Raw genomic sequence first — 18562 nt, forward strand, 5'->3', positions numbered from 1 at the left:
TATGATTTAGTTCAGAAATTCAGACATGGATAAGGAATTAGTATATTTCATTCTTCTCAGGAGACTGAAAAGATTTGGTATGGGTCCCCAGATTCTGAAAAAGATATACAGCTGCACCATCAAGAGCATCTTGACCAGTTGCATCTCTGCCTGGTATGGCAACCGTTCGGCATCTGACCGTAAGGCGCTACAGAGGGTGGTGCGTACGGCCCAGTAAATCACTAGGACCAAGCAGGACCTATATACTAGGCGGTGTCAGAGGAAAGCCCCAAAAATGGTCAACGACTCCAATCCCCCAGGTCATAGACTGTTCTCTCTGCTAGCGCACGGCAAGCGGTATCGGATCAAAAAGGCTCCTTAACAGCTTCTACCCCCATATGTCCGTAAACACTCCAGCCAGCTGTACACAAGAATAATACAAAAGAGAAGAGATTGACCAACACAAATACACGTACAAAATGTATTGGCAGATCAATGCAGTTATCCAAACATGTTAATCATCAATGTCTTTTTTTAACAAACTACATTTGTTATTTTAGTCAACTTAATAAACATGTAGTCATTTCATAGCCTGTGCATCATTAAACAAATAGTAATTTAGTAGCAAGAAATAATCCAGCCAAATTTATGGTGAAAACTGATGTGATGATCTCTATCTGATACATGTTGTATCTACTAACTCATTCCCACAGAAAACTTTAGATGAAAGCAGTACCACCCAGTCAACCCTCAGACTTTATTGTTTCAATGAGAGACACCTCAGAAGGTATTCAACCCTAAGGGCAAATCCATGGTGATCTCAATATCTCTACAGTAGAAGCTAACAAAACACACTGATCGGTAAAGTAGAGGCTAACGTTGTAGAAAACGCTCCTCTTCCACTGCACAGTGAGAAACAACAGTGTGCTACGCTTTCTTCTTTTGATCAAATGAACTGTTTGTTACCACTTCCTTTATGAGATGAGAATTAAGTGATGGAGTGACTTTAATCTCCGCTGGTCTGAGAGAACTGATGATGCTTCTCTCTTTATGTATATGTTGGTGTGTTTATAAGGTATTCAATCTGGAGAAACTCTTGTCCACAGTCACAGTGGTAAGGCTTCTCTCCTGTGTGTTCGGCGATGAACGTTTACTTCAGCATTTACCACGAGCAGAGCAGGAGTAAGGCTTCTCTCCTTTATGTATACAATGGTGGGTTTTTAGGTTGCCCGATATGGAGAAACTCTTCCCACAGTCAGAGCAGGAGAATGGCTTCTCTCCTGTGTGTATACGTTGGTGGGTTTTTAGGTTGCATGATACAGAGAAACTCTTCCCACAGACAGAGCAGGAGAATGGCTTTTCGCCTGTGTGTATACGTTGGTGGGTTTTTAAGGTATTCAACCTGGAGAAACTTTTCCCACAGTCACAGTGGTAAGGCTTCTCTCCTGTGTGTGTTCTCCAATGAACATTTACCTCTGCTGATGTTTTATAGCATTTCCCACAGTCAGAACAGGAGTAAGGCTTCTCTCCTTTATGGATACGTAGGTGGGTTTTTAAGTTGCCTGACATGGAGAAACTCTTCCCACAATCAGAGCAGGAGAATGGCTTCTCTCCTTTATGTATACGTTGGTGAGTTTTTAGGTTGCCCGATACTGAGAATCCCTTCCCACAGTCAGAACAGGAGAATGGCTTCTCCCCTGAGTGTATACGTTGGTGGGTTTTTAAGTTGCCCATTTGAGAGAAACTCTTCCCACAGTCAGAGCAGACGTAAGGTTTCTGTCCTTTATGTATTAGTTGGTGACTTTTTAAGGCATCCAATCGGGAGAAACTCTCTCCACAGTCAGAGCAGGTGTAAGGCTTCTCTCCAGTGTGCACTCTCTGATGAATGGTTAATTTAGCTGATTTAATGAAGCATTTCCCACAGTCAGAGCAGGAGTAAGGCTTCTGTCCTTTATGTATTAATTGGTGATTTTTTAAGGTGTCCAATCGGGAGAAACTCTTTCCACAATCAGAGCAGAAATAAGGCTTCTCTCCAGTGTGCACTCTCTGATGAATTGTCAGAGCCCTCGATGTTGTGAAGCTATTCCCACAGTCAGCGCAGAAGTATGGCTTCTCTCCGGTGTGTATACGTTGGTGTGATTTTAAGTGGCCATATTGGGAGAAACTCGATCCACAATCGGAGCAGGAGTAAGGCTTCTCTCCCGTGTGCACTCTCTGATGAATGGTTAATTTAGATGATCTATTGAAGCATTTCCCACAGTCGGAGCAGGAGTAAGGCTTCTCTCCAGTGTGCTCTTTCTGATGAACTGTCAGAGCCCTTGATGTTGTGAAGCTCTTCTCACAGTCAGTGCAGGAATACAGATTCTCTCCTCTTTGCATTTGTAGGTGTATTTTTAGCTTTGATAGAATTGGGAAAATCTCCTCACAATGTGGGCAGTGGTGAGACCTGTTAGCTCTGTGATCTTCCTGCTGTTGATCTCTGGATGTAGAGAATGTCTCAACATGGTCTCCTGTGTGAACAACATCAGAAGAACAAGTCAGTGGGATATACATATGACTTCATATACAGTGTGTTCAGAAAGTATTCACATCCCTTGACCTTTTCTACATTGTGTTGTGTTTCAGCCTGAATTTAAAATGGATTAAATTGAGTCATTGGCCTACACACAATACCACACACATGCAAGGGAATGGATACATGACTAGATATTGGATATTGTTGCATCAACATGAATTCTACTATGACTATTTACCATCTGAATATGAAAACCACATCTGTAGATTCTAAACCAACAGTTGGAGGACAGATGGAACTAAACCACCAGTTGGCCAGAAAGTGTTATATATGGCAGGCCTGTAAACTGTTTAGTCTTTACCCCATAACGCCAGTGGAATACCCCATAACGCCAGTGGAGTACCCCATAACGCCAGTGGAGTACCCCATAACGCCAGTGGAGTACCCCATAACGCCAGTGGAATACCCCATAACGCCAGTGGAGTACCCCCATAACGCCAGTGGAGTACCCCATAACGCCAGTGGAGTACCCCATAACACCAGTGGAGTACCCCCATAACACCAGTGGAATACCCCATAACGCCAGTGGAGTACCCCCATAACGCCAGTGGAGTACCCCATAACGCCAGTGGAGTACCCCATAACGCCAGTGGAGTACCCCATAACGCCAGTGGAGTACCCCATAACGCCAGTGGAGTACCCCATAACGTCAGTGGAGTACCCCATAACGCCAGTGGAATACCCCATAACGCCAGTGGAGTACCCCATAACGCCAGTGGAGTACCCCATAACGCCAGTGGAGTACCCCATAACGTTGAGTCAATAAGTATTCAACCCCTTTGTTATGGCAAGCTTAACAAGTCACATGGTCTCACTCTGTGTGCAATAATAATGGTTATCATGATTTCTGAATGACTACCTCATCTCTGTAACCCACAAATACAATTATCTGTAAATGTCCCTCAGTCAAGTAGTGAATTTCAAACACAGCTTCAACCATAAAGACCAGGGACATTTTCTAATGCCTCACAAGGAAGGGCACCTACTAGTAGATGGGTAAAACATTTTATAAAAGACATTGACTATCCCTTTTGAGGATGGTGTAGTTATTAAATTAACTCTGGATGGTGTCTCAATACACCCAGTCACTACAAAGATACAGGCGTCCTTCCTAACTCAGTTGCCGGAGAGGAGGGAAACTGCTCAGGGTTTTCACCATGAGGCCAATGGTGACTTTAAAACAGTTAGACTGAGGATGGATCAACAACATTGTAGTTACTCCACAATATTAACATCAATAACAGAGTGAAAAGAAGCAAAGCTGTACAGAATTAAAATATTCCAAAACATGCATCCTGTTTGCATTAAGGCACTAAAGTAAACTGCAAAAAAAAACTGTCAAAAAGAATTCACTTCAAATCAAATTTTATTAGTCACATGCGCGCCGAATACAACAGGTGTAAGTAGACCTTATAGTGAAATGCTTACTTACAAGCCCCTAACCAACAATGCAGTTTAAAAAAATACAGATAAGAGTAAGAAATAAAAGTAACAAGTAATTAAAGAGCAGCAGTAAAATAACATGTGCAGGGGAACCGGTTAGTTGAGGTAATATGGTCAAGGTAGAGTTATTAAATTGACTATGCATAGATGATAACAGAGAGTAGTAGCGGTGTAAAATAAGGGGAGGGGGGGGGCAATGCAAATAGTCTGAGTCGCCACTTGATTAGGTATTCAGGAGTCTTATGGCTTGGGGGTAGAAGCTGTTAAGAAGCCACTTGGACCTAGACTTGGCGCTCTGGTACTGCTTGCAGTGAGGTAGCAGAGAGAACAGTCTATGACTAGGGTTGCTGGAGTCTGACAATTTTTAAGGCCTTCCTCTGACACCGCCTGGTATAGAGGTCCTGGATGGCAGGTAGCTTGGCCCCAGTGATGTACTGGGCCGTTCGCACTACCCTCTGTAGTGCCTTGCGGTCGGAGGCCCGAGAAGTTGCCATACCAGGCAGTGATGCAACCATATTCATATCCTGAATACAAAATGTTATGTTTGGGGCAAATCCAACACAACACATCAAGAGTCCCACTCTACACATGGTGGTAGCTGCATCATGTTATGGGTGTGCTTGTCATCAGCAAGGACTTGAAAGTTTTTGGGGGGGATAAAAAGAAACGGAATAGAGCTAAGCACCGGCAAAATGCTAGAGGAAAACCTGGTTCAGTCTGCTTTCCAACAGACACTGGGAAACAAATTCACATTTCAGAAGGGCAATAACCTAAAAAACAAGGCCAAATATACACTGGAGTTACTTACCAAGACAATATTGAATGTTCTTGAGTGGCCTAGTTAGTTTTGACTTAAATCAGCTTGAAAATCTATGGCAAGACATGAAGATCGGTGTCTCGCCATGATCAACAACCAATTTGACAGAGCTTAAAGAATTTGTACAACATTGTACCATCCAGGTGTGCAAAATTCTTAGAGATTTACCCAGAAAGACGCACAGCTGTAATTGCTGCCAAAGGTGTTTCTACAAATTATTGACTCAGGGGTGTGAATACTTATGTAAATTAGATATTTCTGCACTTCAATTTGTATAAATTTGCAAACATTTCTAAATACATTATGCATGTCATTATGGGGTATTGTGATGTCATTATGGGGTATTGTGATGTCATTATGGGGTATTGTGATGTCATTATGGGGTATTGGGTATATTAAATATCAATTTCATCCATTTTAAATTTAGGCTGCAACATAAAATGTGGAATAAGTCAAGGGGTATGAATACTTTCTGAAGGCTCTATAAGTAAGTATACTGTACAATACAAAAGGGAAATACAACCATTCTAAAAGTGGACAAAAGCTGAGAGTGAAAATTATGAGACTCATTTCATATAATCCTCCACTCACTATCACAAGGGTTAGTAACTACACAGACTAATTTCATATCATCCTCCATTCACTATCACAAGGGTTAGTAACTACACAGACTCATTTCATATCATCTTCCACTCACTATCACAAGGGTTAGTAACTACAGACTCATTTCATATCATCCTCCACTCACTATCACAAGGGTTAGTAACTACACAGACTCATTTCATATCATCCTCCACTCACTATCACAAGGGTTAGTAACTACAGACTCATTTCATATAATCCTCCACTCACTATCACAAGGGTTAGTAACTACACAGACTAATTTCATATCATCCTACACTCACTATCACAAGGGTTAGTAACTACAGACTAATTTCATATAATCCTCCACTCACTATCACAAGGGTTAGTAACTACACAGACTCATTTCATATCATCCTCCACTCACTATCACAAGGGTTAGTAACTACACAGACTCATTTCATATCATCCTCCACTCACTATCACAAGGGTTAGTAACTACACAGACTCATTTCAAATCATCCTCCACTCACTATCACAAGGGTTAGTAACTACACAGACTAATTTCATATCATCCTCCACTCACTATCACAAGGGTTAGTAACTACACAGACTCATTTCATATCATCCTCCACTCACTATCACAAGGGTTAGTAACTACACAGACTCATTTCATATCATCCTCCACTCACTATCACAAGGGTTAGTAACTACAGACTCATTTCATATAATCCTCCACTCACTATCACAAGGGTTAGTAACTACACAGACTCATTTCATATCATCCTACACTCACTATCACAAGGGTTAGTAACTACAGACTCATTTCATATAATCCTCCACTCACTATCACAAGGGTTAGTAACTACACAGACTAATTTCATATCATCCTCCACTCACTATCACAAGGGTTAGTAACTACACAGACTAATTTCATATCATCCTCCACTCACTATCACAAGGGTTAGTAACTACACAGACTCATTTCATATCATCCTCCACTCACTATCACAAGGGTTAGTAACTACACAGACTAATTTCATATCATCCTCCACTCACTATCACAAGGGTTAGTAACTACACAGACTAATTTCATATCATCCTCCACTCACTATCACAAGGGTTAGTAACTACACAGACTCATTTCATATCATCCTCCACTCACTATCACAAGGGTTAGTAACTACACAGACTAATTTCATATCATCCTCCACTCACTATCACAAGGGTTAGTAACTACACAGACTCATTTCATATCATCCTCCACTCACTATCACAAGGGTTAGTAACTACACAGACTAATTTCATATCATCCTCCACTCACTATCACAAGGGTTAGTAACTACAGACTCATTTCATATAATCCTCCACTCACTATCACAAGGGTTAGTAACTACACAGACTCATTTCATATCATCCTACACTCACTACCACAAGGGTTAGTAACTACAGACTCATTTCATATAATCCTCCACTCACTATCACAAGGGTTAGTAACTACACAGACTAATTTCATATCATCCTCCACTCACTATCACAAGGGTTAGTAACTACACAGAATAATTTCATATCATCCTCCACTCACTATCACAAGGGTTAGTAACTACACAGACTCATTTCATATCATCCTCCACTCACTATCACAAGGGTTAGTAACTACACAGACTAATTTCATATCATCCTCCACTCACTATCACAAGGGTTAGTAACTACACAGACTCATTTCATATCATCCTCCACTCACTATCACAAGGGTTAGTAACTAAACAGACTCATTTCATATCATCCTCCACTCACTATCACAAGGGTTAGTAACTACACAGACTCATTTCATATCATCCTCCACTCACTATCACAAGGGTTAGTAACTAAACAGACTAATTTCATATCATCCTCCACTCACTATCACAAGGGTTAGTAACTACACAGACTCATTTCATATCATCCTCCACTCACTATCACAAGGGTTAGTAACTATACAGACTCATATCATATCATCATCCACTCACTATCACAAGGGTTAGTAACTAAACAGACTCATTTCATATCATCCTCCACTCACTATCACAAGGGTTAGTAACTACACAGACTCATTTCATATCATCCTCCACTCACTATCACAAGGGTTAGTAACTACACAGACTCATTTCATATCATCCTCCACTCACTATCACAAGGGTTAGTAACTAAACAGACTCATTTCATATCATCCTCCACTCACTATCACAAGGGTTAGTAACTAAACAGACTCATTTCATATCATCCTCCACTCACTATCACAAGGGTTAGTAACTACAGACTCATTTCATATCATCCTCCACTCACTATCACAAGGGTTAGTAACTACACAGACTCATTTCATATCATCCTCCACTCACTATCACAAGGGTTAGTAACTACACAGACTCATTTCATATCATCCTCCACTCACTATCACAAGGGTTAGTAACTAAACAGACTCATTTCATATCATCCTCCACTCACTATCACAAGGGTTAGTAACTACACAGACTCATTTAATTGAACTTTAAAACACTGGCAGTTTGTCTACTTCACTTCTTTAGTCCAGATAACCCAGTGAATTAAATAAATGCTGACAATACTGGTGTTGGAAAGAACAACACAAGCTTTGTTGTACAGTCTGGTGTTCTTCAGGGATGTGATGGCAGAATTACAGAATTTACAATAGCAATAGACTGGGTCATAACTTAGTAAGATAGAACCTGCCTTTACCATGATTAACAGATTTCCCAATCTTCTCCTCCTCCACTTCATCTTTAATGTTGACATTCAGCTCCAGTGTTTGACTGCAGTCTTCCAGCTTCACTGATGCCATCTCTGGATCCTGCAGTGCAAACTGGGCTCCACTGTCACAATCAGGACCCAGTGACTGTAGGTTTGGATTAAGTGTAGAAGGAGAGAGGCAGGCTGGGTTTGTCCTCACTGTTGATGTTACCGGCCTCAGACTTAATCTGAGTCGGTCTGTAGTAATAAATACAAACAGAAACAAGAGTTATTTTCTTGACAGTTCTGGCACTTTATTCTATAAAATTATATTATATTTTTTCTTGTTCAATTATCTCATTTCAACAGATCAGGTAGTTAAGTATTCACAACAAAACATTAATTCACATTAGACACAAGTGCACACATTTACACAACGTAAGTGCACTTAATCTATAGTAGATTTCCTAAATTCACATAAATGACTCAAAAACCATTCAGTACAAGGTTGCAGTATGTTTAAGGCAGCACTATGTACTATTTTCCTGAATAACCTTCACTTCACTGTATTATTTCAAATCAAAAAACAACAGGATTTCCCTTTCACACCATATTAACAATTATAAAGATAGAAACTGAATGTGTTTCAATTCTACTACACATTCAGCTTCAAAACAGTAGAGCGACCTTGAAATGCTGTCTCTCAATCACCCACTTTGCCTGAACTGAAGTTCGTTGACGCTACTGAGTTAGCGCCACCTGCAGTACTGGAGTAAACATATCGAATGAATATTCATTTGTTTTTGCTCTATATTCCATATGGCTGTATCGCAAGGTTTTGTTACTTTTCATTTTTATGAGCGTTTATGTCGGCTTGTTGTCATGTTGTATTTTTGGTCTCGTCTCCGTCGGGTCTCTGCCGTGTGCACCTTCCCATTTACACCAGAGATCTGTATATAATGAGGAGATGCACGTCTCCGCCCTGACAATGGGAGTCGGTGTCCCAAAGGCGGGAAGGCAGGGGACAAGCTTAGGTCCAAAGCAAGCCCATAGAAAAGCATTGGCCTTATTTTGGACAGATTTTTTGTGAGAGTGAATTCTCTTGCTTCGCCTCTTCCTCTAGGATATCCAAACACACCAAGCCCCTACCGTTCACGCCAGGAAAGTTGCGAGACGACATCTTCCTATTTTTTATTTTTATTGAACCTTTATTTAACCGAGTCGGTTAAGAACAAATTATTATTTACAATGACAGCCAAACCCGGACCACGCTGGGACAATTGTGCGCTGCCCCTCTGTCAAGCGGTTTCAACTAGCTATTTGTGGTTTGGTCCAAAAGAATGGTTCATATTGACACCAAAACACATTGAAACATTATTTTACTGTAATAGAGGAGAAGTTACCTTTTCTATCAAAACCCTTTTATGTCTCAACTGCTCAGATTGAGAGCAGAGTTACACTACTAAAACCAGAGTATCAATGAACATTGATTCTAGAAAATGAATGCTCAGTTTATCTCATGCGTCATTGGTACCGCTAGCAGTATTTTAGTCAAAGACCATCATACCAGATGCCCAGTTTGTGTTTTATAAATGTGTAATAAGCATAAAAACACAATTATATAAAGTATTGGCAACTCGTTCTCATTTTGAGAAATAAGGTTGGCCACTTGATTTTAACACCTGAACAAAGTGGACAGGCTAACAAGCTTTTCAAACAGGGTGTGTTCATAACAATTCAACTGTTCTACCTTGTTAGCTAGCGGATAGATCCTTGTTGGCGGTCCGGATCCAGAATGGGTCAATACGGACCACGGTCCGGATCCAGAATGGGTCAATACAGACCACGGTCCGGATCCAGAATGGGGTCGATACAGACCACGGTCCGGATCCAGAATGGGGTCAATACGGACCACGGTCCGGATCCAGAATGGGGTCAATACGGACCACGGGACCCAGAATATATATAATTATACTTTTTGGTTGGGCTTCGACCCCTGGTATCATATAAACACAGAAGACATGGAAATGTGTAAAATTGCAGGAAATTAACTTTAAAAAAGAGAACAAATCTCAGCCCCATCCTAATGTGTAGAATTGTGGGATATTAGCATTAAAACTGCTAAATGTTCTCTCCGCCAACAAGAGGGTTGTGAACAGTTTGAACAATTGTAAGTTGGGAGTTTGTTACTACGCCAATAAATGACAATATCCATCTGGACCTTTGCCACCTAGGAAATGTGTGTGACTGGACCTTCTCATGGTACTGGAGAACCCCTGTAATAGACTGACTGGGAAGGTGAGTATTCAGTCAAAGTCCTGCAATAAGAGCTAAGACATTAATATGTGTTAACTCTTGGTAATTGTATTCTGTGGGTGTCACCCGTTCTATGGGTGCACAATCCAACCCGTTTCATTAGTTAGTAGAAAAATGTCCCCAATGCAAATTATGCGTCTAATACATCCACAGTGGGATTTCAACCGTTTTTTCTGTTTATTCTCAAATTAATTCATTATTGTAATTCATTTTTAATTAAGTAACATTCCAACCATGTTTAGCGTTTCTAGTCCAAATATGGAATGATTCCACTATTTTCTATCCGTTTGTATCACTTTCATTTGGGACTTTTATTTTGAGGTCGAAACGCAAATTCCACTATTGTGGCTAATCGTTATTTTGGCTAATCGTTATTGTGGCTATCTTCACATATGTAGGGACAAGCGGGGAGGACGGAGACGTTGGCCACGATCAGATATAAATGTATTATGTAGAACAAGCATGCCTCTGATTCTAAGGAATCATGTCAGTTCTATTCAGAGGATTTCTATCTGCAACTATGCAAAACGTTTCTAATTGAAATCCCCAGGCGAAACACAATGAGCTATATACGAAAGCCTCACAAATGAAAACGTGTGTGCTTGTAAAATAGTTTTTTATCACGTTCTTCACAGAAAAACAAGACCAAACCTTTTCCAAACGTGACCCTACCGTGAAGGATGTGTTATCTAACACGTTATGACGTTATTTCGATATTAGACAGTTTAAACGTGCTATTACATACCTGTAGTAATAACGACAACACAGTTCTGACGTTTTCTTTATTCCGAAGAATGGTGGGCACCTACCGGAACTTCCTGTCCCCCCACTACCACAGTGCAACAGCGACATTATTGGACTGATGGACTAACTACTATTAAACCATGTAGAATATAAAAGTGAGATTGATTATCTCGACAAATAAACTTTGGTTCAAGAAAACTAAAGCAGTGTCTGTTTTAGTGTCTAAGGTTTTCAACCCATTACATATATATTGTAGATGATCTCTGTGGAACGCTAAGAAGATCATCAAGAACCTCCGCCACCCGAGACACGGCCTGTTCACCCTGCTACCATCAGGCGGAGACAGTACAGGTGCATCAAAGCTGGGACCAAGAGAATTGCTTCTATCTCCAGGCCATAAGACTGTTGAACAGTCATCACTGATTTGATTTAGAGAATATTGGTGACTTGCAAATTGGTGTCATGACATGTATTGAGTAGATAAATACAAATATATATTCTTTTGAATTCCAATAATTAAACAAAAGCATTACCTTTACTGTAAAGTTAACACCCCATAACTACAATGATTCAGTAGATCAACACAGTTGCAGTACTCTAGCAGGTCTCACAGCTGTTTATGATGACAAAACATGTTAGAGAATAGGTCAGATTTAGCTTTGTGATGCTCATTTCAACTTCCTGTCTTGTTCAGCGTCAGAAAAACCCTAAATATGTCACTTGAAACACTTTTTTTGTAATTCATTATACAAAAGAGAAGAGTTTGACCAGAATAAATTCATATACAAACTTGATTTTTTTATTGGCAGATCAATTTATTTGGCTTGAATGTGGTTTTCCAAACACATTTATTATCAATGACTAAAATAACAAATCTAGTTTTGAAAAAAATAAATAAATAAATGCATGAAGTCGTTTCATAGCTGTTTATCATTAAATAAATAGTCATTTAGTAGTAAACAATTATCCCAAACTAGTTGTGAAAACTGTTCACACCATCTCTATCTGATACATGTTGTGTCTACCAGCTCATTCCCACAGAGAACTGCAGAGGGAAGCAGTACCACCCAGTCAACCATCAGACTTCGTTGTTTACATTATTATGAACCGTCCTCCTCTCAGCAGCCTCCATTGAGATCATATCTATTTCAATGAATAACAATGCAACTGTCTACACTTCACTTCCATGGCTTTGTGAAGTCCAGAAAACTGATGCTGGATGCTGGTTGGGACAAGTGTGATTGTTCTGGTTAGCTGCATCATGTTATGGGTACCTTTTATTTAACTAGACAAGTCAGTTAAGAATAAATTATTATTTACAATGACAGCCAAACCCGGACGACGCTGGGTCAATTGTGCGCTGCCCCACTGTCAAGCGGTTTCAACTAACTATTTGTGGTTTGGTCCAAAATAATCATAAGGTCTACCTACACCTGTTGTATTCGGCGCATGTGACTAATAACATTTGATTTGATAATAGGCTGGCAGCACCTCCTAGTGGAGAGTTGATGTATCTACAGCTATCCTTCTGGTCTCTGGGTGAACATACTAAAATGAGTAGGTGAGCTGATGTCACCTAACCTGAGGCGAAGCAAAACACATGATTGGCTGTTCCGATACAGCTCAACAGACCATAATATTGATTGATTTAATTAGTGATTTTTCAGACTTTGGTGATTACATCTGCCTTAGTTCCAAATAAATACAATATAAATGTAGTTTTCACTGTGCATTCCCTTCATCCTAGACCTGCTTAGCAGGTCACTGTCACTGACTTTTATCAATGTTCTATCTTGAGATTAATTATTAAGGCACAATGTTACCTCTAAACTGTGCGACTGCTCGGGCACTCAGCTCCCCTCAGGCAGCCCTGCAGAAGAAATGTCAGCCAGCGCAGAGAAGCACAAGATTGAACTTCACTCAGTTTTTCCCCCTTTAGGTAACACTATCAACGTTTCACTCTACTGTGGGAATTGTGCTCGAATCAACGCAATATTAGCCATTTCAATGTAACATACCCAATCATAACAAACTATGCAAAGGCTTTTAGTATGATAAACTGTGTAAGGAATGTTCTTGTAGACAGGACGCATTGGAGTAGGATTCTATTTCATTGACAGACAATACAGGTCATTACTCTACACAGACCGTTGCGCCATAACCAATCAGAGCTGCTGTAGCCCTAAATGCAAATAGTCCATTGGCATATATGGATCTGCCATTCACTTTGAACTGGACTGTGTTTACAGTATGAGTGATCACAAGTAGATGTGCTTGTTTTGAAATCAAAGCGAGAGCTGCATGTAGCCACCTGTGCACCTTTGTTCATAATCTTTGGTAGTTAGTGGAGTTATTATCCCAGTTATAGATCATTTCTAGTCAACAATGGGGGACTGGTTGCTTCCTACAAGAGCACAACATGTCTGCATTTATAGCCATCTTTGAAAAGCCAGTAAGGTAAAAAGCTTTTTTTTTTTTTTTTAAACCTCTTAAAGGGGCACTGTTGTATTTTGAGAAGGTCTTGAATAAGCCAAGTAGCCAATAGGCAGAGGGTAGCATAATTAATCCCATAGCCAATAGGCAGAGGGTAGCATAATTAATCCCATTCTTTATGATAATGATATGGGAATAATAACGCATTTTGTTTTCTAAAGTGATTTCTTGCATCAAACAACACGTTTAGTCACCTCCTTGTCTGAAGGACAAGTGGATAAACAGGTTCATGTGAAGACCTGCATGTTTTTATTTTTAAGTCTCATGGAATGTAGGTCTACATCGAACACCACACATTTGCTGCTACTGTAGGCTGAATGATAGAACAGCTATTTCCATGTTAAAATATTATGGGATGCATTCTTCTCCATTGTTTTTGATGGTATGCCACTCTGGTAGGGCTACATTATGATTAAATAGCCACAGTAGCCTACTTGGCCACTGTTAGAACTGTAACTTAAAGCAGGTACAGGAAGTTGCAAAGAGTTTTGACAACATTAATGTTTTTGCTCAGCAGACCTGAAATTTGCTCAATGCCCAAAACAATTATAGGGAACATTGATTGAGGGATCTCAATAATTGACATGTTCGATTCACGTCTCCATCTCAACCAATAATCCAAGTTAAAGATTAGGACTAAGCCAGTATGGAATTATGGAACTATCCAACTATCCATATGGAACTATCCAAGCAGTAGATACATCTCCTTCAAATGTTATTATTAAACGCAATTCAATATTACTTTTGTGATAAAGTATATAGTCAGAAGTGAAGGTTATCTTACAAACTAATGTCATAGTATTTATTCAACCTTAAAACAAATAAAACATCCATGGACATATTTTGGGGTGACTGTAACTATAATGTTCTTATGTAATCAAACAAAACATTCTTGCTCAGGACAGCAGGTTATACGTCTGTGAGATCTTCATAATTGTTGTAATAATCTGTCAGAACCTTATTGAACAGCGTTTACCACTTGCACCATGTACTATTAATGCAAACTCAACTAACTCACTACAGACCCGAGTTCAATCCCAGGTTGTGTCACAGCCGGCCGTGACACCCATGAGGTGGGGCACAATTGGCCCAGCATCATCTGGGTTAGGGGAGGGTTTGGCCGGCCAAGATGTCCTTGTCTCATGGTGCTCTAGCGACTCCTTGTGGCGGGCTGAGTGCCTGCAAGCTGACTTGGTCATCAGTTTAACAGTGTTTCCTCCAACACATTTGTGTGGCTTGGCTCTTGGGTTAAGCGAGCGGCTTGGCTTGGCTCTCGAACTTCGCTGAGTCTGTAGGGGAGTTGCAGCGATGAGACAAGATCGTAACTACCAATTGGATATCACAAAAAAACGGGGTAACGCCATGGGCCAGAAGAGTTTGAATACATTGGCCATAATGTCAGTCCAGCATGACTTCTGTTGTGTTGACTTCAGACTTCAGTGAGTTCAAGACAACAAGGAACTCCGATAAAACTAGCTCGCAACTGGGAAAATGTGGGAAATAATTTTGAACGGTAATCCAACTCAGAATTCCAATTCGGGAACTCTGGCCTCGTTCTAGAGCCCACAAGAAGGACCGCCGCGTCACCTTTCTGTTCAAGTGAGCACGGCACAACAAGGTGAGTCCAAAAAGGTCTTGTATGCTGCTGCATAAATAATGTAATATGCCAGGGAGACATGAATACTGTAGCTAAGAAAGTAATACTAAGTGTATGTTGTGTAGTAATCTGTTAGTAGCCCCTGTGCCTCACCCTAATAATTTGGTCCCTTTCCACCCCATAACTTAGCCCATAGCCTGTTTTAGAGAAATGTAATCATCGAATATTGTACGAGCTTTCATTGTCTGCTTATATTACCCCTTTATTTATCCTACGGTTCTGACTTGGTATACAAGGGGAATACTTTAAGAACGGCCCATGTTCTGAATTCTGTCACTGTACATTTCAAAAGTGCTGAACAAATAGTTATTGACTACGTCCGTCCTGGCTCGCTCATTAATGTCTCATTAAAATTATGGATTGCCTCTTATCGGCTCATCGTCCCCTTATGCCATAGTTTGTACATCTGAATTGTCAATAGAAACCACATTTGTTTAAGCAAGTCAGCCATATCAGCTATGTTTTATATAGGCAGTAAATTAGGCTGGACGACTGTTTCACTGCCAGACAAAGGTCTGCTGATAGCCAGTTGTAGCAGTGGTAAGAATTCACTCCATGTTGCTGAACTAAAAGCTCTGATGTTGGGACAGCTTTATGTAGGCCCTAACAGTTTGTGGGCATTGTTATAGTGCAATTAATGTATTGTGCAGTGGCATTGCAGGCATGCATCAAAAACATTTTGGGGGAGTATTCCCCTCCAAGATTTACATGCTAAAATCAACACTGCATTTAGGTGACAATTAGTGATGTTTAATGCCAGAGCACTGAGGCATGTGTCGTAATCGCTAAGCAGTGTACTTGGAAGAAGTGTGCCGATGCCTATATCACTTTATCAGAAGGACGTGATCAATGGCGTCCGAAACTTTGTTTCTTCAAACAACCATCTCATTGGTTTGCTTGAAGGGAAATAGACTACGGTGCGCACGCGCTACAGGACAGTAGATCTCCAGGAAGAGGGTGGGACTGAACACCTACAGGACAGTAGATCTCCAGGAAGAGGGTGGGACTGAACACCTACAGGACAGTAGATCTCCAGGAAGAGGGTGGGACTGAACACCTACAGGACAGTAGATCTCCAGGAAGAGGGTGGGACTGAACACCTACAGGACAGTAGATCTCCAGGAAGAGGGTGGGACTGAACACCTACAGGACAGTAGATCTCCAGGAAGAGGGTGGGACTGAACACCTACAGGACAGTAGATCTCCAGGAAGAGGGTGGGACTGAACACCTACAGGACAGTAGATCTCCAGGAAGAGGGTGGGACTGAACACCTACAGGACAGTAGATCTCCAGGAAGAGGGTGGGACTGAACACCTACAGGACAGTAGATCTCCAGGAAGAGGGTGGGACTGAACACCTACAGGACAGTAGATCTCCAGGAAGAGGGTGGGACTGAACACCTACAGGACAGTAGATCTCCAGGAAGAGTGTGGGACTGAACACCTACAGGACAGTAGATCTCCAGGAAGAGGGTGGGACTGAACACCTACAGGACAGTAGATCTCCAGGAAGAGTGTGGGACTGAACACCTACATGACAGTAGATCTCCAGGAAGAGGGTGGGACTGAACACCTACAGGACAGTAGATCTCCAGGAAGAGGGTGGGACTGAACACCTACAGGACAGTAGATCTCCAGGAAGAGGGTCGGACTGAAGACCTACAGGACAGTAGATCTCCAGGAAGAGGGTGGGACTGAACACCTACAGGACAGTAGATCTCCAGGAAGAGGGTCGGACTGAACACCTACAGGACAGTAGATCTCCAGGAAGAGGATGGGACTAAACACCTACAGGACAGTAGATCTCCAGGAAGAGGGTCGGACTGAACACCTACAGGACAGTAGATCTCCAGGACAGGACAGTAGATCTCCAGGAAGAGGGTTGGACAGCCCTGCGCTACAGGGTGTGGGACATCGTCCTTTAGAATTAGGCTGCTCTAAATTATTTTAACCAGCAGGTGCCACTAGCGTACACTGTGTTGATCAAAGACTTGAATAATGAATCTATTTGACACAATTGGCTGGAACACCTCAATGATTCAGGAAGCTTTGATTCCCCATCACTGGAGACAAACCAAAATCTGACATCGGTGTTAAATTAAAAGTACTAAGAACTAAACTAAAGTTTAATTGTGTGCAGTCACTGAATGCACATACATTGTTCTCCTGCATGGGGAGGTGGTGAGGTCACTAAGTATGCAGTCTTCTTTTATGGTCTTTATTTGTAGTGCGCAAACCAACATTAACTGTGCATCGCTGCCACCTTCTGGGCTGGAGTGTGATAGAGACATGTAGTTCCGTCCTGGTGACATCGCAGGGTCAGAGAGAACTCCTATCTGTAGTCATACCAAACCACTCCAGGCACTCAGTCCATAAGAACCATTCATACTGTTATATGTAATATGAAGAACTGAATACAACCATAAGAACCATTCATACTGTCAGATCTAATATGAAGAACTGAATACAACCATAAGAACCATTCATACTGTCAGATCTAATATGAAGAACTGAACACAACCATAAGAACCATTCATACTGTCAGATATAATATAAAATAACTAACTATAAAAGAAAAGAGTTTGACAAGTACAAATTCATTTACAATTTCATTTATTTTTATTGGCATGTCAATTAAGTTGGCTTCAATAGAGTAACCTAAACATATCCATCATCAATGATGAAAATAACTAATCTAGTTTTTAAATACAGTGTAATAAAACACATGTAGTTGTTTCATAAACTGTATATAATTAAACAAATAGCTAAAATAATCCCCCCAAAATGATGGTGAAAACTGATCATCACATCATCTCTATCTGATACATGTTGTCTACTAACTCATTCCCACAGAAAACTGATCATCACAATCTGATACATGTTCTCTACTAACTCATTCCCACAGAAAACTGATCACATCATCACAATCTGATACATGTTGTGTCTACTTACTCATTCCCACAGAAAACTGATCATCACAATCTGATACATGTTCTCTACTAACTCATTCCCACAGAAAACTGATCACATCATCTCTATCTGATACATGTTGTATCTCATTCCTCACAGAAAAATGCAGAGGAAAGCAGTACCACCCAGTCAACCAGCCTCACAGAGGATATTCAACCCTAAGGGCAAATCCAAAGTCCTCTCAATATATGTAAAGTAGAAGCTAACAAAACACATCAAAACTGACCAGGTGCACAGTCACTGATCAGTAAAGTAGAGAGAG

The 18562-nt window shown here is 40.7% G+C and overlaps 1 protein-coding gene across 1 annotated transcript; it reads right to left on the reverse strand.

Moving 5' to 3' along the window:
• Window positions 1-998: 998 nt before the first annotated feature.
• LOC139399475 (zinc finger protein 665-like) lies at window positions 999-11232 on the reverse strand. The gene is made up of 3 exons (XM_071144890.1): window positions 11182-11232; window positions 8130-8378; window positions 999-2489 (listed from the first exon to the last, which is right to left on the reverse strand). The coding sequence occupies exons 2-3, from the start codon at window positions 8230-8232 to the stop codon at window positions 1135-1137; spliced, it is 1458 nt and encodes a 485-aa protein (XP_071000991.1). The 5' UTR covers window positions 8233-8378; window positions 11182-11232; the 3' UTR covers window positions 999-1134.
• Between the last annotated feature and the right edge of the window lie 7330 nt (window positions 11233-18562).

The sequence above is a fragment of the Oncorhynchus clarkii genome, unplaced genomic scaffold (genome assembly GCF_045791955.1).
Source record: "Oncorhynchus clarkii lewisi isolate Uvic-CL-2024 unplaced genomic scaffold, UVic_Ocla_1.0 unplaced_contig_13470_pilon_pilon, whole genome shotgun sequence".
In the NCBI taxonomy this organism is placed as follows: domain Eukaryota; kingdom Metazoa; phylum Chordata; class Actinopteri; order Salmoniformes; family Salmonidae; genus Oncorhynchus; species Oncorhynchus clarkii.

Coding starts and splice junctions, on each gene's coding strand:
- LOC139399475 (XM_071144890.1), bottom strand. CDS start 8,232: ATGGCATCAGTGAAGCTGGAAGACTGCAGTCAAACACTGGAGCTGAAT. Junction 2,490..8,129: donor TGGGAAATCTGTTAATCATG/GTAAAGGCAGGT, acceptor TTGTTCACACAG/GAGACCATGTTGAGACATTC.